We start from the raw sequence: 21,002 nt of genomic DNA on the forward strand, positions 1-21,002 counted from the left end.
AGAGAAAAAGGAAACAGAAAATGCAGAGTCCTCTCTTAACCCATGTCTCACACTGAGTGATGGACCCTCACAGCTCTTACCTAGGAGCTTTCCTTTCCTTCTCCCAGTCTCTCATCCTGGAAGGTCTTCCCTTCCCTGCCTCTCATTCAGGGTCCTTCCACCAACTATCCACCCCCTTCATGTGTGTGTAATCCTTAGACCCCAAAAATGGCCCAGAGTAGGAGACACCAAAGGAAAACCTAAAAAGAAAATAAAAAGAAAATAAGAAAATAAAAAGGACTTCTGATTTTCTGTCTGTCAGTTACATGCAAGAAATTATTCAAAATATCCACTTTACAATGACATCCAACTGATCTACTTTCTGTTAGGCAATATTTCCTCAATCCTCTGACCCAAATGTCTTGGATTATTTCCTTTTCTTTTTCACACAAATGTCAGCAATGGTTTTTCTCTTCTCAAACCTATCTGCTTTGTCTCCAATAACCTCAACAATCATTCCTCCATATTAAACAATAAGTCTTTCCATCTTTGTCTACACAAAAGTCTCTCTGCTGTAATCATATATTGAGATAATGTTTGATAGTTCTTTTCTTGTTATATAGTCTTTAATTGACACCCAAGAACTGGCGAGATGTGTTCCGACTGGCCAGTTACATGTTCTGAATCAATTGTAGTAGCCTAGTCTTCAAAGGTATGTACAACATCCATTAAATATGACTTGGATGTTTTAGCGTTATGGGTCATAATGACCAGCCAGGGTTTATCTAAAAGGGGCTGCAACTTGTGCTGCGACCTTAGCTGCTGAAAGGCCTTTTGTACCAGAGATGCTACTCGGACATTTTTGAAGATACTTTTGAAGCCTCTGGGCTAGTGTGGTGCTTGCCGCAGGCTCATAATGTCTTCCTTTGTATACATAGGAAGGGGGAGTTGAGCCTGGGATCTCATGAGGAATCATGGGAGTGGCTCATCCCAACAGCTACCATTGAGGTGATGCTTTTGTGGCCAGTTACATAACCTGATTTAGTTGTCCTATTTCACTTCACGGGCAATACTTTCTCCTGAAACGGGCGTCTGTGCTGACAGGTATAGCCCTTTCGACAGAGAGCTCCAACAAGGGAGTGATGAGGTGCAGCTATCACATAAAATCAATGGTGTGATAATTATGGATTTTATGGTTTAGGTTTTGTTAGTTTTTACCTGCTGATAGAATACTCACTCACAGCAGAAAACTGCCTGTGTTGCACAGTTGTCATTGACTTGTCATAGTGTGGTTCCAGTTATAGAATGCATTATGCTCCTCTGTGACTTCTGCCATGTAAGCTACTACACTTGAATGCCAGTCTGTCTGTTTGTCTGTCTCTTTGACTGTCTGCCCCATTCAGGCAGTAACTAGTCTCCTTTACTACAGTTTATTTTTGTGATTCTATTATTGTGAGTTCTCTTCCAAAAAATGGGAGCTCATAATGTGAATGCAGTTGTACTTTTACACAGGAGCAAATTAAAAACAATTATAATGAAAGTCTGGCTACTTGTACATTGCTTTTCCAACAGATAGTGTGAATTATTCCTACAGATCCTGCTTCAGGAGATGGTTACTGCACTGGGGAAATGAAATTAACATTGCCTTATGTTCTCATAGGCTACAGGCCATGCCAGTCTTCGTTTGATTGTTTCCCTTTGCTGATAAGGAAATGTTTATCAAAATCTTGATACTTTTGCATGTGTACATGGAGGAGGGCAGTTAATATTTTAAAATTTTTCTTTATAGTAGCCTATGCTTTTGAAATCCACATCACGGAATGCTTTTGAAGACTGGATTCCTATTGAGCAAGTGGATTTTGCTCAAATGATAGCTGATAGCTGCTGAATATTGAATGCATGTGTCCTGGTGCAAAGATATTTGGTCAGTTGGCAACCCATATTTCTTATATGGTTGGTAGTATGAGGGCAGTCAACAGTGGTCTTCAGAAAGAAGGGCTTTTCCTTAGCTGTGAGGAAAACCCAGTTATTGTTGGACCTGAAAGAGAGTAGTACTCTTCTGGGATACATTGTAATTGTCGTTTGAAATGTGCAACCATCGTTTGTGCTGGCTGGTTGTGCAGTCATGGATACTGAGAAATATGTGTTGATTTTAGTTTCCAGATCCTAAATCAAGGGTAGGAAAAGGTTGGCCCTTCAGAAGTTTCTGAACTTCAGTTCCCATCAGTCTCAACCCGCATGGCCAATCAGGGCTGATGGGAGTTGTCATCCAGAAGCACTTGGGGGCACGGCGGCAAAGGTTTCCCAGCCCTGTCTAAATGAAAGAAGTGGATTGATGTCTAGGAAAAATGTGCCTAAAGACTGATTTTATTTTATTTTTTTAAAAAAAGATTAATTGGATGTAAATTGTTAAATCAACTACTATGCCTATGAACAAAAATACTCACCTGATTGCCTGTGGGGTAGGACTATTCCGGTGACTATGGTTGTCCCTAGTTTCTGACTGCACTTTCTGCTGCTCTTTATGGCGGGGGGGGGGGTGACAGCAGACAGGGAGAAAGAGGTTGAGCACTGCAAACCCTGCTCTGTTTGTCCACCTGAGCAAACACAGTAGGATATCTTGGCTGCACTTTCTCTTCTGCACTCTTGATCCAAGTATAGATGGACACAGAAAGTCTGCTCCATGTTCATTCATAACAAGGAGGGCTATCTTCTTCCAGCCTTTGAGTCTATAACCATAAGTTTGAAAGGGTGGGAAAGCAATTGTTGTTAGCCATGAAAACAATGTAGTACAAATGGTAGCTGTTGTCCTCGGACACCCCCTTGTTTATTTAGCTAGTCCTACTGATTAATGTCAATTAATTTCATTGATTCTACTCTGAGTAGACCAAGCATTAGCTACCACCCTTTATTTTTACAAGGCAAGTTTTCTAATTTTTGAAGTACTTTACAGTCTTCATATTTGTACCTGTAGAAGTAGGACTATTGTTTCCATTTTACAGATGGCAAATGTATATCATGGCAGAGACAGGAGTCAATCTTAGGTCTACCAGATTCAGATTTGCAATACTATCCACCCACTCATGTTTGCTTTCACTGTCCATTTGGCCTTTGACATTTTATTTCATGTTCAACTTGAAATTTGTGCCCTACAATGACCTTCAGGGCAAATTCCAATGTTGCAAAGTTATATAACTTTAAAAGTGTGCAACTGCTGTTTTTGGGGTGTGCACATATGTACAGGGTTGCAAACTGAATGAAAAATTTGTGTTCTTTTGACAAGTTACTCATGGAGATTTTAATTGCATTCTTATATGCCCAGAGGAGAGATGAATAGCTCAAAAGTAATGCATACTACTCTTCATCATGTTTGTGCAAGTGGAAATATTTTCAAGCAATTGGCAAGGCATGGTTATAGAAACTTGGCCTTCCTATATTTGGCAGTTCTCCTATCTTTGTTTATTACTAGAATTATATGGCTACTTATCAACACAGGTTCCCTGGGTAGCATACGGGGCAGAGAATAAAATGCAAGATAATAATTACAAGCATCAAGAAAGATAATAAAATGCAGCATAGAGCTTTTTAAATAGAGCTTTTTAAACACTTACACAATGAGAGCCCAGAATTTGCAAGTTTAAAATGCTAGGTGTTTAAAAGGCCTGGATGGCTATGAAGATCTTCACCTGCTGCCCAAGAAACAATAAAGTAGGTACTAGGAGGGCCTCTATTTGGAGGTTATTCTACAGCAAGTGTTCTACAACCAAGAAGGCCCTCTTCCTAATAGTCACTTGTATCACTTTACAGGGGCACACAGACTCCAGTTTCATCAGCCAGCATGGCTAGTGGTCAAGGACAATGAAAGTAGGAACCCAACTCCATCTGGAGGGCCTCATTTTCCCAACTCCTGCTTTAAAGTTTCAAAACACCACTTTAAATTCAGCCCAGAAGCTAGTGAAGCTGATAAAACACTGGCATAATGTAAATGAAATGCCCAGCTCCAGTTAGTTATGTTATGGTCCTATTTTGAACCAACTACAGTTTCTAGATAATTGTTTAAAGGCATTGCAGTAGCTGGAGATTACCAGTGTGTCTGTAACCATGGCCAGGCTATCCCCATCCTCATATGGTCATAGCTGGTGTATCAGATGAAGGTGATTAAAGTTGTTTTGAACCACATAAGCTCCTTGTGCTTCTAGTGACAATGTTTGATTCCCAAACACTCCAGAACGGCAAACACTCTGATCCTTTGTGGGGAGTGCAGCCCCTTTCAGAACAGTTTGAACACCAACCACCAAGAAACACCCACCAGCAATACATCCTTGTCTGAACTGAATATCAGTTTAACCCCTGACCCATACAAAGTCCTGCAGTTGCATATGACAACTCACTCCTTGGCTAAAAGCTATTCCAGACAAAATTTCTTGGCGGGTAGTATGTAGCCTGTTGATAATACGTTGTTTATGCCTAGTTTAGAAGGTTTCAGCAGTGCTTTGTCTTACTCATTTTTGATGATTTTTCTGCAAATTGAACATCTTTCTTAATCCTTCTCCTTTCCCAAGGAACTTGGCATAGTAAGAATGAAAAACTCAGCTGACTTATCCCGCTGGGCAACACACTGAGCTATGTAACCTTCCAGTTCTTACATTCCCAGGGATGAAATTCCTAAATGACCTTGTCAATTCTTTGAAATGAAACTTGATAACAACCTGAGCTTTGGTGTAGTATTAAAAGGCTTACTAGACTGTTTTAACATCAAATATCAGTTGATCAAGATTGCCCAAACATTTCTTTAAACTCTGCTTTTAATAATAACACAGTAAAGAAATGTAGTTCAAAATAGGTTGAGTCTGTCGACACAACCAAATATCATGGCTTAAAAGGACAAAATTGAGATGCAAATCATGATTTTTGGCTTCTTTTGGCCATACAATTGCATTGATACGCAACTAGGGATAATTGCAAATCATGTGATCATTCTCTCTCTCTGGTAGTTCAGTATTAGTACAGGGGAATCCCTGCTTCCACAGGGGTTCCTGGCTGCAACACATGCCAGTGGGATGGGTGCAAATCCAGTCCATCCCGCTCTGCTGCGTTGTGCTCCCACCCTGCTCCCTTTGAGTGCTGAACACGACATGTATGTCAGCAGTCATGCACATGCTGATCGCACATGCAGGTGGGAAGGTGCCTGTGTTACTTTAGGAGGCATGGCAAGAAATATTTTAAATCCTGTTATACCAGCATCAAATGTACAGGTGACAAGCTTACTACACAGAGATGATGAAATTCATGAGCTTCAGTCCCAGGGATTTTTCCAGCTCTGTTGTTACAATACCAGTATTATCTACTTCTGGTGTTAAAATTGAGCATTGGTTGATCATATCTATACTTTTATCAGGAGTATGTACTGCTAATAACCATTAATTATACAAGGCCAGATTTTTTTTAAAAAAACTATTATTGAAGTTGCATGTAAAAAAGATGCATTTAAAGATATGACTGTTGACTCAGTATAGAATTTATGGGGAAATCTGCTTTTAAAGTGGCATTTATTTAAGCATTTCCCTTGAGTCTAGCTTTAATAAAGAAAAGATCATTCAAATGGAAATATTTTGTGAGGTAAGACGGTAAAGGTTAGAGTGTCGTACTAGGACCTGGGAAACCAGGGTTCAAATCTCCACTCTGTCAGGAAGCTCCCTGGGTGACCTTGAGCCAGTCATTGCCTCCCAGCCTAACTTCCCTCACTAGGTTGTTGTGGAGATTAAATGAGGACAGGGAGAACCACGTACGCCACTTTGAAGGCATTGAAGAAAAAGGTGGGATACAAATGCAATGAATGAATGAACAGCATGATAAGAAAAACTATGCAAATAGCTTACATAGCAACTCTTGAAAATTATGCTTTTTTTTTTTTTTTTTTTTTGCTTAAGTTATATTAGAATTAATGCTGTAAATACTGTATTGGAATTGTCCTTCAGGTCACTGATATGTCGATTTATCTGTTCTCCCATTGGTGAAAGTAATATTTAGAGAGCTGATTCTTGTCTGCTGAGAAAAAAAAATTGACCCTTCTCTAGCTAAACTTAGTTGTGACTAAGGCCCAAACCAAATGTAATGGGCCAGCCATGTTTGCATTCATGTGTGTCCCCTAGTCACACTTAAAGCAAACATGTGTGTCTTTTCACCCCTTTCTTTATTATTTTTTGCATGAAATACAGTGTGTGGGCATGGGGAGCAAAATCACACACCCCACCTGCCCTCATCTATTCAAGCAGCATTTTCACCAGCCTGACTCACTTTTCTTAATTATGCGATGGGTTGAGAGAAAAAGCACTTGAAGCATCAGAGCAAAGTGAAATAAGGTGGACTAAACACATGGCTAAGCTTCATTCCCCCCCTTAGTTCCATTTCATGTGGATAAGGCACCCCGCTTTATACGTGAATAAAATTACTGCATTTGTCTGGTGGCATGCAATTTAACCCCAAGTTCCATTGAAACCAGTGGAAAATCTTAGTTGCCCCAATCCCATTATTTTTGTAGGACTTTTCATTGGATTTAGGCTTTTAAGTTCAAGGTGTGTTAAAATGTGCTCCTGAGTTTGCAAAGGCGTAATACAAAAATAGAGTGCACAGCAAATCCTCAAGATGAGCTGTGAGTCTGGCTTCCTCCCAAACAGACATGAATACTGACAAATTGAATGCTGGCATAGCTGTCAGTCTTGACTCTTGCATGCTTTGAGTAAGCTATCTATTTTTTTTTTTTTTTAAGTGTAAAACTGCTTCAGGCACTGGCGGGGAAGGGGGACAGAGTTTCTTGGTGTCACTATAGGGATCAGGCAGTTGATGCAGTGTGTAGCCAGTTGCTGTGTTAAACTTCCATGACTGTTTTTTTTTTTTTTTAAGAGCCTGACCCCAGTAACCGATAGGTGTGTTTGTATTAAACAAAAGCAATTTTTATCTAAAAATATCACACAGGTCTTTCACTTAAAGTAAGAGATGCTTCTTTGTGAACAACAAATCTCATGGCCTTCAGTGAGTCTTTCATGTAATGATAATAACTAGCTAAAGGCTTTGTAAGGAACTCTTACAAATTGTTCCAGAATTCATTTATATTCAGTATTCTTTAAACCCAGCGTTGCCTTCAAAATGACTTGCAGGCCGCTTACTTTTCTACAGCCGTCTTTTTTGAGTTTGAAATAATACATTTATTGTGCAAACTGCACTAAAGGCAGCTTGGGGAACCTTTTATGAAGTTGAAATAAATAAAAAAATTGTCCAGTAGCAGTTGGTCTCTAAGGTGCTAAAGGTAAAGGGACTCTGGGGTTGCGGCGCTCATCTTGCTTTATTGGCCGAGGGAGCCGGCGTACAGCTTCCGGGTCATGTGGCCAGCATGACTAAGCCGCTTCTGGCGAACCAGAGCAGTGCATGGAAATGCCGTTTACCTCCCCGCTGGAGCGGTAACTATTTATCTACTTGCACTTTGACGTGCTGTCGAACTGCTAGGTTGGCAGGGACAGAGCCACAGGAGCTCACCCCGTCGCAGGGATTAGAACCGCTGACCTTCTGATCGGCAACTCCTAGGCTCTGTGGTTTAACCCACAGCACCACCCGCGTCCCCTCTAAGGTGCTACTGGACAATTTATTATTATTATTTATTTCGACTGCGTCAGACCAACACGGCTACCTACCTGAATCTTTTATGAAGTAATACTGAAAGTATTCTAGAACACTTGTGTTTGAACTTTTAACATCTTGGAATTATATTATTTATGTAGGTTTCTTTCTTTTTTAAAAAGGGAAACCTTAAATTATAATGAATTATTAGTGAGGAAGCAGAAATAGTTGGGGTTGGTGCAAATGACCCTACAAGCAGGGCTCCGCAGCTGCTGGCTGAGCTCGGAGCTCTCAACATCCCCTTGTTGGTTGGAGCTGCTGTGCAGCCATTATAATTATATTATTATTTATTGAATTTCTATACCGCCCTATACCCGGAGGTCTCGTGCTTGCCTCCTGTCTGCTTGCCTTTCTGTTGCAGGAAAGGCTACCAGAGACCTTGCTGATTTGGCTACTGTGCAGCTGGAGAAGCTTCCTGCCTCCCTTTCTTGAGGAAAAAGAGGCATAGCAGTTGCTACCTTGGCCATTCAACCATGCAATGGTTCAGCCAAGTGCTGCCCTTTCCTGCTGGGTGATTGGGGAGAGGGTTTGCCCGTTTGGTTCTACATTGCCAGTGCACTCCACGTGCCTCACCAATGCATCCAAAAAGACCCTGGCCTTCTTCCCAAGCTTGGAGCTTGGGAGGGTGCTGGATATCTCCATGCACCTGTTGGGGCAGAAATTACGCAGCTCTACAGTTCAGGAGAAAAACTGGGGGCTCACCATTCTTGCCAGACGTTTACAGCACACTTACCATGGTGAGGGAAGATGTGGAAGCACGATCGCTATGTTGTTCTTATCAAAAAGGCTCAATCCTTCTGATGAATTTTAATTTTGTTGAAATTAATCTTGAGAATTAAGACAATGTGCCACTCTACGATTCCAGTCCATGCAATACTGGCGGCACTGTTCTTGTTGAATGGGTGCCTCTGTGGCAGACAACTCTGATCAGGAAAAGGAACACAAGTAGCCATCAGTGTCAGAGATTGTTGCCGAGTACAAGCACTGCTGTCTCCATAGCCCAACTACCTTTCATACTGCGATATATCGCTCGGTTTTTTGTTTTTTTGTTTTTTAAAAAAAGTAAATTAAGAGGTGGCTGACTCCAGTGTTTCAAAAACAACAGCAGCGGCGGCAGCAAAGTAAAGAACTGTTTGGTGAATTCTCCAAATTTACATAAACCTTAGTTAACATTGTTCAGTTATAATATTGCATTAATTACATTTTAAAAATACATTGTTTCACAATAAAGGTTCACTAGTTCGTGTCTGTATGTAGGAGATGTAGCAGATCTGCTGATAATGTATCTTTTTTGTTCTAGCAAGAGGTAATGCTTTCAAAATACTTGATCAACATGTTAGGATGTTTATCTTTGGTTCAGTTTTATTTTATTTTATTTTTTTTAAATATTTTTATTTTTCCATATAAACACAATACAACAAACATAAACATACAAAAACAAAAACAAAACAAAAAACATGTATCATTTCATATCCTAATTTCATATCCTATCTTCCCCGACTTCCTCATGCCTCCCCTTTCTGTATTCCAAATTCTTATCGATTGTTCAGCAAATCTTCCCTTATTTTAATTTAAATTTAGACTATTCTTCCTTATTTTCCTTGTCTTAACCATTGCTAATAGTAACCATTTACTTTCCAGTCCAACATCATTCTAACTTTCATTAACTTTATGATATTTCTTTAAATAGTCCTTGAATTTTTTCCATTCTTCTTGCGCTGCTTCTCTTCCCTGGTTTCGGATTCTGCTCGTCATTTCTGCCAAGCCCATATAGTCTATCACCTTCATCTGCCATTCTTCCAGTGTGGGTAGTTCTTGCGTCTTCCAGTACTTCGCAATGAGTATTCTAGCTGCTGTTGTAGCATACATAAAGAAAGTTATATCCGTCTTTAACACCCCTTGGCCGACAATACCCAAGAGAAAGGCCTCTGGTTTCTTGGGGAAAGTATATTTAAATACCTTTTTAAGTTCATTATAGATCATTTCCCAGAATGCCTTAATCTTCGGGCAGGTCCACCAAAGATGAAAAAATGTACCTTCAGTTTCTTTACATTTCCAACATTTATTGTCAGGCACATGGTAAATCTTTGCAAGCTTGACTGGGGTTATGTACCACCTATATATCATTTTCATAATGTTTTCTCTTAAGGCATTACATGCCGTAAATTTTATCCCGGTGGTCCACAACTTTTCCCAATCAGCAAACAAAATATTATGACCAATGTCCTGAGCCCATTTAATCATGACCGATTTAACCGTTTCATCTTGTGTATTCCATTTCAGCAGCAAATTGTACATTTTGGACAAATTCTTAGTACTGGGTTCTAACAGTTCTGTCTCCAATTTTGATTTTTCCACCTGGAAGCCAATTTTACTGTCCAGTTTAAACGCTTCATTTATTTGATGGTAGTGGAACCAGTCTCTCACCTTCCCTTTTAATTTCTCAAAACTCTGCAATCTCAATTTGTCCCCTTCCTTTTCCAAAATTTCCCAGTATCTTGGCCACTTGGACTCCATATTTAACTTTTTAACTGCCTTAGCTTCCATTGGCGACAGCCACCTTGGAGTTTTATTTTCCAGCAAGTCTTTATATCTGTCCCAGACATTTAGTAGTGCTTTTCTGACAATATGATTTTTAAAACTTTTATGTGCTTTAACCTTGTCATACCACAAATATGCATGCCACCCAAAAATGTTATTAAAACCTTCCAAATCCAAAATGTCTGTGTTTTCAAGAAGTAGCCATTCTTTCAGCCAGCAGAAAGCTGCCGCTTCGTAGTAAAGTTTAAAGTCTGGCAGGGCAAACCCCCCTCTTTCCTTTGAATCCGTTAGTATCTTAAATTTAATTCTGGGCTTTTTGCCCTGCCAGACAAATTTAGATATGTCTTTTTGCCACCTCTTGAAACAATCCATTTTATCAATTATTTGCAATGCTTGGAACAAAAACAACATTCTTGGCAATACATTCATCTTTATAGCTGCAATACGGCCTAACAAGGAAAGCTTTAAGTTGGACCAAATCTCCAAATCTTTTTTCACTTCTCTCCAAGTTTTTTCATAATTATCTTTAAACAAATTCACATTTTTAGCTGTCATATTTATACCCAAATATTTCACTTTTTTAACCACAGTTAACCCTGTCTCATTCTGGAACCTTTCCTTTTCTATCTGTGTCAAATTTTTCTCCAAAACCTTTGTCTTAGACTTATTCAGTTTAAATCCTGCCATTTGACCAAACTCTTGAATTATTTCCAAAACTCTTTTCGTGCTAGCTTCTGGCTCTTGCAATGTAAGTACTAAGTCATCTGCAAATGCTCTCAGTTTATATTGTTTAGCTCCGACCTGAATCCCTTTAACCAACTGGTCCCTCCTAATCATATTAAGCAAAACCTCCAGGACCGATATAAAAAGTAATGGGGAGATAGGGCACCCCTGACGTGTCCCTTTTTCAATCTTGAACTCTTCTGTAACCACATTATTTACAATTAGTTCAGTTTTAAAGGCAAGACTGAGGGAGTTTTTTTAAAAAACAACAACAACAACACACCAAACATTTTGATGTTCTGATTGAGGAATTAAAACACCCTAATCCTCAAGATTCCCATCAGTCCTAGCCAGCATGACCAGTAGTCAGGAGTGAAGGGCAATGTAATCTTTGAGGCAGCCCCTGCGAGAGCATCTGCCTGGGTAGTGGTGTCTGCAACAAAAGTGAGGTGGAGGCTGAATCCAGCAACTTATCTGTAACTGATGAAGCTCATCATCATGGGTTATACAGCCCTGCCTTGTGTTGAGGCAGAATACAGTGGTACCTCTGGTTGCGAACGGGATCCATTCCGGAGGCCCCTTCGCAACATGAAAAGAGCACAACCTGCAGCGGTGCATCTGCGCACACGCGGGTTGCGATTCGCCACTTCTGCGCATGCGTGTGGCGTCATTTTGCGCTTCTGCGCATGCACGAGTGGTGAAACCTGGAAGTAACCCTTTCTAGTACTTCCGGATCGCCGCGGGACGTAACCTGAAAGAACATAACATGAGGTATGACTGTAGTGTCCAATAGGAAACTAGTTTGCTCCCCAAAGGAAGTTCATTTTTCTGCCTTTGTGGGTGGTGTGCAGCAACATCTGGAGAACCACAGGTTCTTCACCCCTGCTATAATCCAGCCAAGTTTGACATGTTTGGAGGAATGTATACCATGCTAAATGACTGTCAGTTTATTGTATTTTATGCTGTCTTTTTAAAATACACATGTCCCCATTATGAGCTGTGCTAGAATTAGCATTTCTGTGTTCAACTTTGGATATAAAGATGTACTTTGGAAACTATAAGTGGCACCCAGTGCTAGTCCTACTTAGAGTAGACCCATTGAAATGAACAGACATGGGTAATAGGCCATCTGCATTTTGAGAAGATGACTTTCAGTCAGTAAACTTGCTGCCAGTGCAATCTCCATACTCCGTGTCTGTTGTGGAATAAATTATTTAAAGATAGGAACCTATCTGCCAGAATTAGGAGAGAAGCAAAATCACAAGATGTGGCTTTCTACTAACATGCATTCTTGGGCTGAAATAAGTTTAATGAGTAGCAACTTGAACTTTAATCAGTTGGGAGAAACTGAATGCTGAAAGAATAATCTTCTTACCGCTATTGACATGTTTGAAAATCATATATTTCTGGCTATTTCAGATTAACTATTAGTGCTGCTATGCAGGATTCTTCAAAGTTTTGTTTGTTTATTTGTTTGTTTTGTTCAAATACAGTTTGTGTTCATAGGTAGTAAAAAAAACCCTAAAAACTTAAGATTTAAAAAATTCAGATTCATAGGTGTCACCATCATATTTTTAGGCACCTGCAAAATATTTAGTCCACACCTTAAGACGTTTGACTAAAGCCTACAAATTATACAGGAGACAATTTCCCATTTGTCCCCAACCCAGTGGTTATAGCAAAAGCTATAAATGCATTTGAAAAATACACATCCAGGCATTTTGGCCAGTTGTGAATCCTGGGTGTTTGCCAAAATTTCCTTTGTTAGTATTAACTTTCCATGCCAACCTTGTGTGTGTGGGAATGTGGTGAATCTTTATAGCTCAGCAGAATGTGACTCTCAGACATTTCGTATGTTCCTCAGGGTACTGAAATTCAGAGAAAAATTTACTGATTTTTGGCAGATGCCCTAGAAAATGCTAGTACTTACTATACTTGAAAGAACTGTTTATATCAGTGGCTGCTAGTTTTGTACTCAGAAGTATTAAGTGGAAGTTGAAAAGAGAAGGAGAAAAGAAAACCTTGATTGAAACTGCTAATTGGATCTCCATTCCTCCATATATCAATTCAAGAATTTATGACTGAACTAGGATATAGTTGTTTGTCCTACAGATTGTGGGTTCTGAATGTTGAAGGATGACAGAAGACCCAACTGACTTGTCATAGATGGTCACTTTAGGGCTTCCTTGGAGAGAGGAAGACTTACTCTGTAGAACACACTTCTACACTCTTCTTCTGCTATTGCTAGTAGAAATAGGTTTTGACCCTTTGTGGTTGGTTTTCACCATAAAGGCTTGCTGAAATCCATAATAACTCTTGTTTGGAATATGTGATTGCATTTGATGCCCTATTGTCTTTTGAAACATGAAGATGATTGAACTACTTTAACTTAAGAAAGCCAGTTAATTATCTAACCAGCTTTACTGAGCTTAAAAAAGTAGTTAAATCCAGGTTGTCTACCCCAGACTAGAGCAATGAAATTTACAGTTTGGGGGAACCTAACACATATATTACAGCAGTTCTTAAAGAGGTAATCTTTTGTAAGTATCAGATCTCACATTGAACTGCTTTATTATTGACAAATGTCCCCCAAACTGCATATTTCATTGCTCTAAGCAGGAAGCAAACAACCTGGTGTCCTCCAAATGTGCTGGACTACAACTTCCATTATCCTGGACCATTGACGCTGGCTGTGGCAGATGGGAGTTTGAGTCCAGAGCATCTGCAAGGTCCTGGGCTGCCTACCCCTGCTCTAATCTGTGCACGGCTGCTGCTATTTGGAAATTAAGAAAACTTGTTCATTGAATTAGTGTTGTTGTTGTTTGGTTGTGTCCGACTCTTTGTGACCCCATGGACCAGAGCACGCCAGGCACTCCTGTCTTCCACTGCCTCCCGCAGTTTGGTGAAACTCATGCTGGTAACTTCGAGAACACTATCCAACCATCTCATCCTCTGTCGTCCCCTTCTCCTTGTGCCCTCCATCTTTCCCAACATCAGGGTCTTTTCCAGGGAGTCTTCTCTTCTCATGAGGTGGCCAAAGTATTGGAGTCTCAGCTTCAGGATCTGCCCTTCCAGTGAGCACTCAGGGCTGATTTCCTTAAGAATGGAGAGGTTTGATCTTCTTGCAGTCCATGGGACTCTCAAGAGTCTCCCCCAGCACCATAATTCAAAAGCATCAATTATTTGGCAATCAGCCTTCTTTATGGTCCAGCTCTCACTTCCATACATCACTGCTGGGAAAACCATAGCTTTAACTATACGGGCCTTTGTTGGCAAGGTGATGAAGAAGTTACAAATAAAACTATCATGGTAAAATAGGCCTGAGTCAATTGAATTTTATTAATGTTCAATTATATTATTTACTTATATTTGTTTCCTCTCTTTTTTGTGAGTAGATCTTTGCAGCTTCTTTTTTGTGAGTAGATCTTTGCAACTTACCTGTGAAAGTAGATGAGACTGAGAAAGAGCAGCTTGGTCACTTTTTAAAATTATCCCTCTCCTGCTAGAATTAGACCTGAAATGAGTCTCTGATACAAGGGTTTTTTGAGTTGGGATGGGATTTTTTTGGCATGGGGGTCACAGCTGGAGGGGGAAATGGTTAGCCCTAACCTTCCCAGCTGTGACCCGCCCCCCAATTCCCCCCATGCTTCAGTCAGCCTTGAAAAAAGCCTTGCCTTGGGTGGAGGAGTAGGGTGAAGTGGAGAGCCTGGGCACATGCTTAGTGCAAATGCTTAGTTGGCAACTCATAAACTTGACAATGAGTACTTTGGAGCACCTTTAATAAAACAATTGCTCAAATAAACCCTAAATGTTTTTGGGGTTTTTTGGCTTAGTTCCATATCTTGATAATTCCCATTGTTTGTGTATCATGGTGACTTGTAATATTTTCAAAAAATAGAATACTTGTCTTATAAGCTTCTCTTTTTATTTGCATTTTTTCTTGATTCTGAAACTTTTGGAAAGCTTCGCATGTTTTCACTTATGGTGAAGTGGACCACATAGTGAAAAGGAAGAAAATTTGTTTTCTGAACAATGTGATTTGTAACCTGTGTGCTTTTTAAAATTAACTCGGGAAAAGAACTCCTAGAAGAACATTGTAGACATTCCATAAATATAGCTAGTTAACTCAAGATAAGTCTGCGTTTTCACCAAAAGGAAGCAGTTAGATGCACTAGTTCTTGCTTGAGAAAGGGAGAACTGTGGGAGTAATAATAATAATAATAATTTTTTATTTATACCCCGCCCTCCCCAGCCAAGGCCGGGCTCAGAGCAGCTTACAAGCAATAATAAAAACAAGATGAATGATTACAACTTAAAAACAAAAATAAAATACAACATTAAAATAATGGAACATTAAAATATTAAAATGTAGCCTCATCGCAGGAGAAGGAAAAGAAAAAAGAAAGAGAGGGAGGGAGGGAATCAAATTGGCTCCAAGCCAAAGGCCAGGCGGAACAACTCTGTCTTACAGGCCCTGCGGAAAGAAATCAGATCCTGCAGGGCCCTGGTCTCATGAGGCAGAGCGTTCCACCAGGCCGGAGCCAGAGTTGAAAAGGCCCTGGCTCTGGTTGAGGCCGATCTAACTTCCTTAGGGCCTGGAACCACTAGGGTGTTGTTATTTGTGGACCTTGAGGCTCTCCGTGGGGCATACCAGGAGAGGCGGTCCCGTAGGTACGAGGGTCCTAGGCCGTGAAGGGCTTTAAAGGTCAAAAGCAGCACCTTAAATCTGATCCTGTACTCCACCGGGAGCCAGTGCAGCTTGAAAAGCACTGGGTGAATATGCTCCCATGGCAGAGACCCCGTGAGGAGCCTCGCTGCAGCATTCTGTACCCGCTGGAGTTTCTGGGACAGCTTCAAGGGCAGCCCCGCGTAGAGCGAATTATAGTAATCAAGCCTGGAGATGACGGTTGCATGGATCACTGTGGCCAGGTCGGGGCGGGAAAGGTAAGGGACCAACTGCTTGATGCGGCGAAGGTGGAAAAATGTTGCCTTGGCTGTTGCTGTAACTTGCGCCTCCATGGAAAGGGAGGCGTCAAGGATTACACCCAAACTCTTAACGGAAGGCAATGGCACTAATTGGGCCCCCGCAAGAGAAGGGAGTTGGTCCCTCATCCCCATGCCATCCCGACCTAGCCATAGGACCTCTGTCTTCGAAGGATTTAGTTTCAATCGGCTCCCACGAAACCATCCAGCCACAGCTTCCAAGCATCTGGTCAGTGTGTTCGGGGCCGAGTCGGTGTGGCCATCCATCAGCAGATAGAGCTGAGTGTCATCAGCATATTGGTGACAGCCCAGCCCAAAGCTCCGGATAATCTGGGCAAGGGGGCGCATAAAGATGTTAAAAAGCATCGGGGAGAGAATTGCGCCCTGCGGCACTCCACACACCAAGGAGTGGCGCGACGACATTTCCCTCCCTAGTGCCACCCTCTGTCCCCGACCAGAGATAAAAGAGCACAGCCAGTTACGGGCTATGCCCTGTATCCCCACGTCTGCGAGGCGGTGGTCCAGGAGATCATGATCGACCATGTCAAAGGCTGCTGACAAATCTAAAAGGATCAGCAGTCCTGACCCGCCTCGATCCAGTTGTCTACGGAGATCATCTGTTAGGGCAACCAGAGCCGTCTCCGTCCCAAAACCAGGACGGAAACCGGAGTAGACAAAAAACAACCAAACACTAACTTGGCCAGAATTTTTTGCATTCTGTATCCTGTGGCTACAGCATCTCTGGATGTGTGTGTGTGGCTAACCATTTATATTTATCCCAGAGCCTGATGTGGGTGACTTCCATGCTCTTTACGCTCAACTTCTCCGTAATTTTTAATGCTAATAATCGGGTATAGACTAAACCAGGGATGGGGAACCTCTTACCCTCCAACTGTTGGATTCCCCCATTAGCCCCAGCTTGTATAGCCAATGGCAAGGTAGGATGGAGCTGTGGTCCAGCACACATTTTGAGGGTTCAACTGATGTTACACGGGCACAAAATCTAGAGTAGATCCCATTCCCTTTCCTTCAATCCTTTCATCACACCCTTTCCAGGGAAGTGTTCCTGCAGACATGCAATAGGCGTAAAAGCTGGCATATATTTATTTAACTTATTTCCAAACTACAGTTTGTATAATTACCTGGAACATAGCCAAGCTTTGAGTTACTGCTCAGAAATATGATATAAAAAACGGCTATTCACCTGTTGTCGATAGCAGAGCATTCCTCATAGGGATGACACTTCTTGCTGGAAGAATCAGTCAGGGTCTTCAAAAGCCATTTGCCTAAAAAATGGCTGCCTTGGTCTGAACAGTCATAAAGGTTGGATAGTTGGTAAGGGGTTGCCCATATACTCTGAAACTCTGAATTGATACCTGAGGTGACACGTTTGCTGCATTGTTTTTTGGCATGTGCTAAAATCTTTTACTTTTGGTGGGGGGGGGGGAGTAGATCAGCTTGTTTTTACCATTTTTATTTGTATTTTTAATGTGTGGTGTGTTTTATGTAAACTGCTTAGATGTTTTGATGATTTAGTGGCACGCAAATCTGGTTAAATAAAAAAAACAGAAGGAAGTCCTATTGAAATCTGTGGAACCAAAGACACAACTACACTTACCCAGCAAAGATAGGTTTTCAACTGTGAATGTCTGGATGAGGGGCAGTTGTGGGTTACCTGTTAACCCCAGGATTGCCTCCTCTCAACCCACACCTCCTGCACAGCCTGCTTTTTATCTCAGAGCTTGAAAAAAATAAGATGAACATTGTCCAGTGGAAGGAGTTGCAGAGATGAATCTTAGGGTGACAAAAGTATTAAAAGAGCCCCTCCTGCCTGCTAGTATCCTGCCTGCCAGTATTTCTCTGCAAATGCTTCACCTCAGCAGAGCATTTGAGGCAAACACTAGTTTGTACATTTCCTTTTCACTTTATGAGTTGTAGGTCTGCTCTTATAAGTGATTTTAAATTGGTTGAGACTGTTATCCTTACCAGACTTGGGCTGTAATCCAAAGCACACGTAATGTGGATGCAAGTCCCATTGAACACACTTTGACTTACTTTCAAGTATGCATGTACAGGATTGGTGTTAAAGATTACAACTGAGACACTGTTCTTATTTTAGTCATATTACTGTGTAATTAGTCTAACTCATCTCTCTCTTCTTTTTCAGTCTTCATGAAGAAATCATTGATTTCTACAAGTACATGTCACCCAGACCTGAAGAAGAAAGAATGCGAATGGAGGTGGTGAATAGGATCGAAAACGTTATAAAGGGTCTATGGCCCAATGCTGATGTAAGGTTAACAAAATTCTGTTGTAGTTTACTATTTTAAATATTTCTATGTCTGCTTGATGATTGGGATGTTCCTCCCCCCCCCAAAAAAATCCACAATTCCACAACTAGAAAATGTAAGCCTAGAATGAAAAATATGTAAATGAGGCAAATATGAACAATTTCAACCTCAGTTGACATTAAGGTTATGATTTGTTGTGCACTTATTCTCAGACTCAGTGTGTTAGGAGCATATGAGAAGAAAGAACAAATTCCTGTACTGAATGGAAAATCACTGGAGATGGAAGCTCCAGCAGCCAAAGTTTAGCAGCAAGACTGATGCCTGGTGTTTTTGTGTACTAGGGGTTGTGGGTCTGCAAATCACCCCTTACATTCCATTTCACCACTTGCATGCAGCAGTTGCCTTCAACTGCGTAGAAGGAAAGGGAGCAAAGGTACAGGCAAGAGAGATAGATATGCCCCAAAATAATTGTAAAACAAACAAGCTGCTGAATTTTGGCTATGATAAACTTTGGGTTTTATTCTGTAGCTGCATAAATTCTGTGACTTAATTGATTTGCAAAAGAGTAACATGTAAGCAAAACTTGGGGGACTGTTTAATATGTCCTTTACATAAGGTAGTGAAAGCAGGCTCTGAAAGCTGGTTGAGAAATTCATTTAGTTGCTTACTGGCTTAACAGACAAGCCATCTTCGCTAGCAGGAAGAGCACCTGTACAAAACCTGCCTGCCCCTTCCCTCTACTCATTCCTAAATCCATACTTTTCCTGTTAACTTGATCCAGTCATACTTGCCGTCCACATCTGGACTGAAATGAAAACACTGCAGTCTTATATTCCATAGAAATATTTCCTGTGGCTGCACAATTCATAGAAAGCTCTTAAACCCTGCCTCCTTTTTAGGGAAGAGGATTTCTTTCTTTCTTTAAGGAGTTTGCGTACACTCGGTGTGTCTAAGAAAAAAGATAAAACAGGATCGATGGCATTAAGCAAGCATTTATTAAAACTATGCCTTTATTTATAGAAGCCAGCAATTGTGTCATTTGCTCTATTGCTCCAGGGAATGTGCTTAGACGGAAACATTCCTAGTAAGTGAGAACTGTTCTTGGCATCAGCTGGGCTCCACCATAAGAGTGGCTGAGAGAGGCTTTAATTATCCTGGGGTTGGGACGACAGCACAGCTGACATGAAGAGGAAACATGTTAGATTGGTTTTGAAAAAGAAAGTAAACCTTGTTAAAAAGAACAAACAGTACACCATCGCATTTTAAAACTCTAAATTGTCCTTAGCATGACGCCATGCAGTTTCCTGCATAGGAAGCCTGGCGCATGCTTACAAACACTGTTATTAAATGTGGGGTGGCTAGGAGGGTGTGCACATGCCAAGAATCTTTCGGCACCTATCACAGTGACTCTCCCATGTCCACCTTGGATCAGGAGCACAGCTAGAGTTATGCCTGGATTTGCATCACAGAGTCCTCATAATTTAAAGGGCTTTCTAATCTCTGCACACTAGTATTTACACTAAGTCCAGGATCAGTTCTTATCACTGATCGTTTCTATATAGCTGGTTCCATTGAAAGAGAGTTTCAATTATAAGGTGACCCAGGGTCCTCAAAGCTGAGCAGAATTAGCTCTCTCAGATAAAAACTTGTGTTGTTTTGACCACATTGACTTCACATTGTGTGTTGCGTAATTACGATAAGAGTGTGTGAAAGTTCAGTACAGGAAAACCTGCTGGAGGAAAGAGTTTGGCCTCTGAAAACTGACCGGAGGAGCCATAGCTCAGTGGTTCAGGTCATGTTTTGCATGGAGGAGACCTGTGGTTCAATCCTTGATGCCTCCAGTAGCAAGAATCTGGTAGAAGGTAAAGCATTTCTCATTGCCTAAAATCCAAGAGAGCCATTGCCAGTCAGAATAGACAGTCTTGGGCTAGATGGACAAATAATTCTGGCCTAGTAAAAGGCAGCTTCCTATGTCTCTAAAGATATTGTCTTGTGGGGCAAAGGGAGAGCTACCTGGGGGAGTTGTGCAAGATAGAGGGATCCTGGCTTGCTTTGTCCGATTCAGTAGAAGGAAGCTTCATAAGTTGATTTGGCAAATACTGTGCTCCTTCTTAAAAACAAAGGTTGAATACGCTTTACAAATCCTGCGGGAAAGGGGTGGGACATACGACTGGCTATTTGGATCCCGAAAACCACTGGGTTCAAAATAATCCTGAAGGTCACTTCAGGTTCTGCAGAAAAATTTGTGTGCTGCTGCAGCCTTCCCCAAAGAGCACATCTTGTTGATCTAAATTGTAGTTTGGAGAACCTGCGGTTACTGTGATTTGATTGTGCTGGAGCTGTTCTCTCTCTCTCTCTCTCTCTCTCTCTCTCTCTCTCTCTCTCTCTCTCTGTGTGTGTGTGTGTGTGTGTGTGTGTAGTGACTGTGTTTTCTCTGTTCTGCACAGCTCAGCATGATGATGACACAAAATGTCTAGTTAGCCAATCTGTTTGAAGAGAGCTGCTAAATTATGGCATGTGAAGGATATAATTGAAATTCAGAATTTTCTTACAAATAGATGGCAGTAGGTACATTGTAGAAGGCTGGCATAACCTGATCAGACTATTCGCCTACCTCAGTTTTGTCAATTGTTGGTGGCACCAGGTGCCAGCTCTCAGGCACCTGATATTTTTATTTAATTGAACCTGGAACCTCCTTCATGCAAAGCAGATGCTCTCACTGAGCTTTGGCTTCTTCCCATTTGTCCAGTCTGGGGGGAATGGATAAAGCTATGCTCATCTCATTTTCCAAGTGTGGTTGAGAGCTGACTT

General features: G+C 41.2%; 1 protein-coding gene and 1 long non-coding RNA gene across 4 annotated transcripts in view; one reads left to right on the forward strand and one right to left on the reverse strand.

Annotated features, from left to right (window-relative positions):
* TENT4B (terminal nucleotidyltransferase 4B) overlaps positions 1 to 21,002 on the forward strand; it is a 54,296-nt gene that overhangs the window by 13,995 nt on the left and 19,299 nt on the right. For all 3 annotated transcript variants that reach the window (XR_014551223.1, XM_083626040.1, XM_083626039.1), the window contains exon 2: positions 18,068 to 18,191. Coding sequence is in view for 2 of the 3 variants with exons in the window: in XM_083626040.1 (XP_083482166.1) it covers positions 18,068 to 18,191 (124 nt within the window). In the remaining variant the exon portion in view is untranslated. The remainder of the gene's footprint in view (positions 1 to 18,067; positions 18,192 to 21,002) is intronic.
* On the reverse strand, positions 19,166 to 20,529 carry LOC310768284. The gene is made up of 2 exons (XR_014551262.1): positions 20,205 to 20,529; positions 19,166 to 20,112 (listed from the first exon to the last, which is right to left on the reverse strand). It is a non-coding gene; the product is annotated as an uncharacterized lncRNA (long non-coding RNA).

Source organism: Podarcis filfolensis, assembly GCF_964270895.1.
Source record: "Podarcis filfolensis genome assembly, chromosome: 8".
In the NCBI taxonomy this organism is placed as follows: Eukaryota; Metazoa; Chordata; class Lepidosauria; order Squamata; family Lacertidae; genus Podarcis; species Podarcis filfolensis.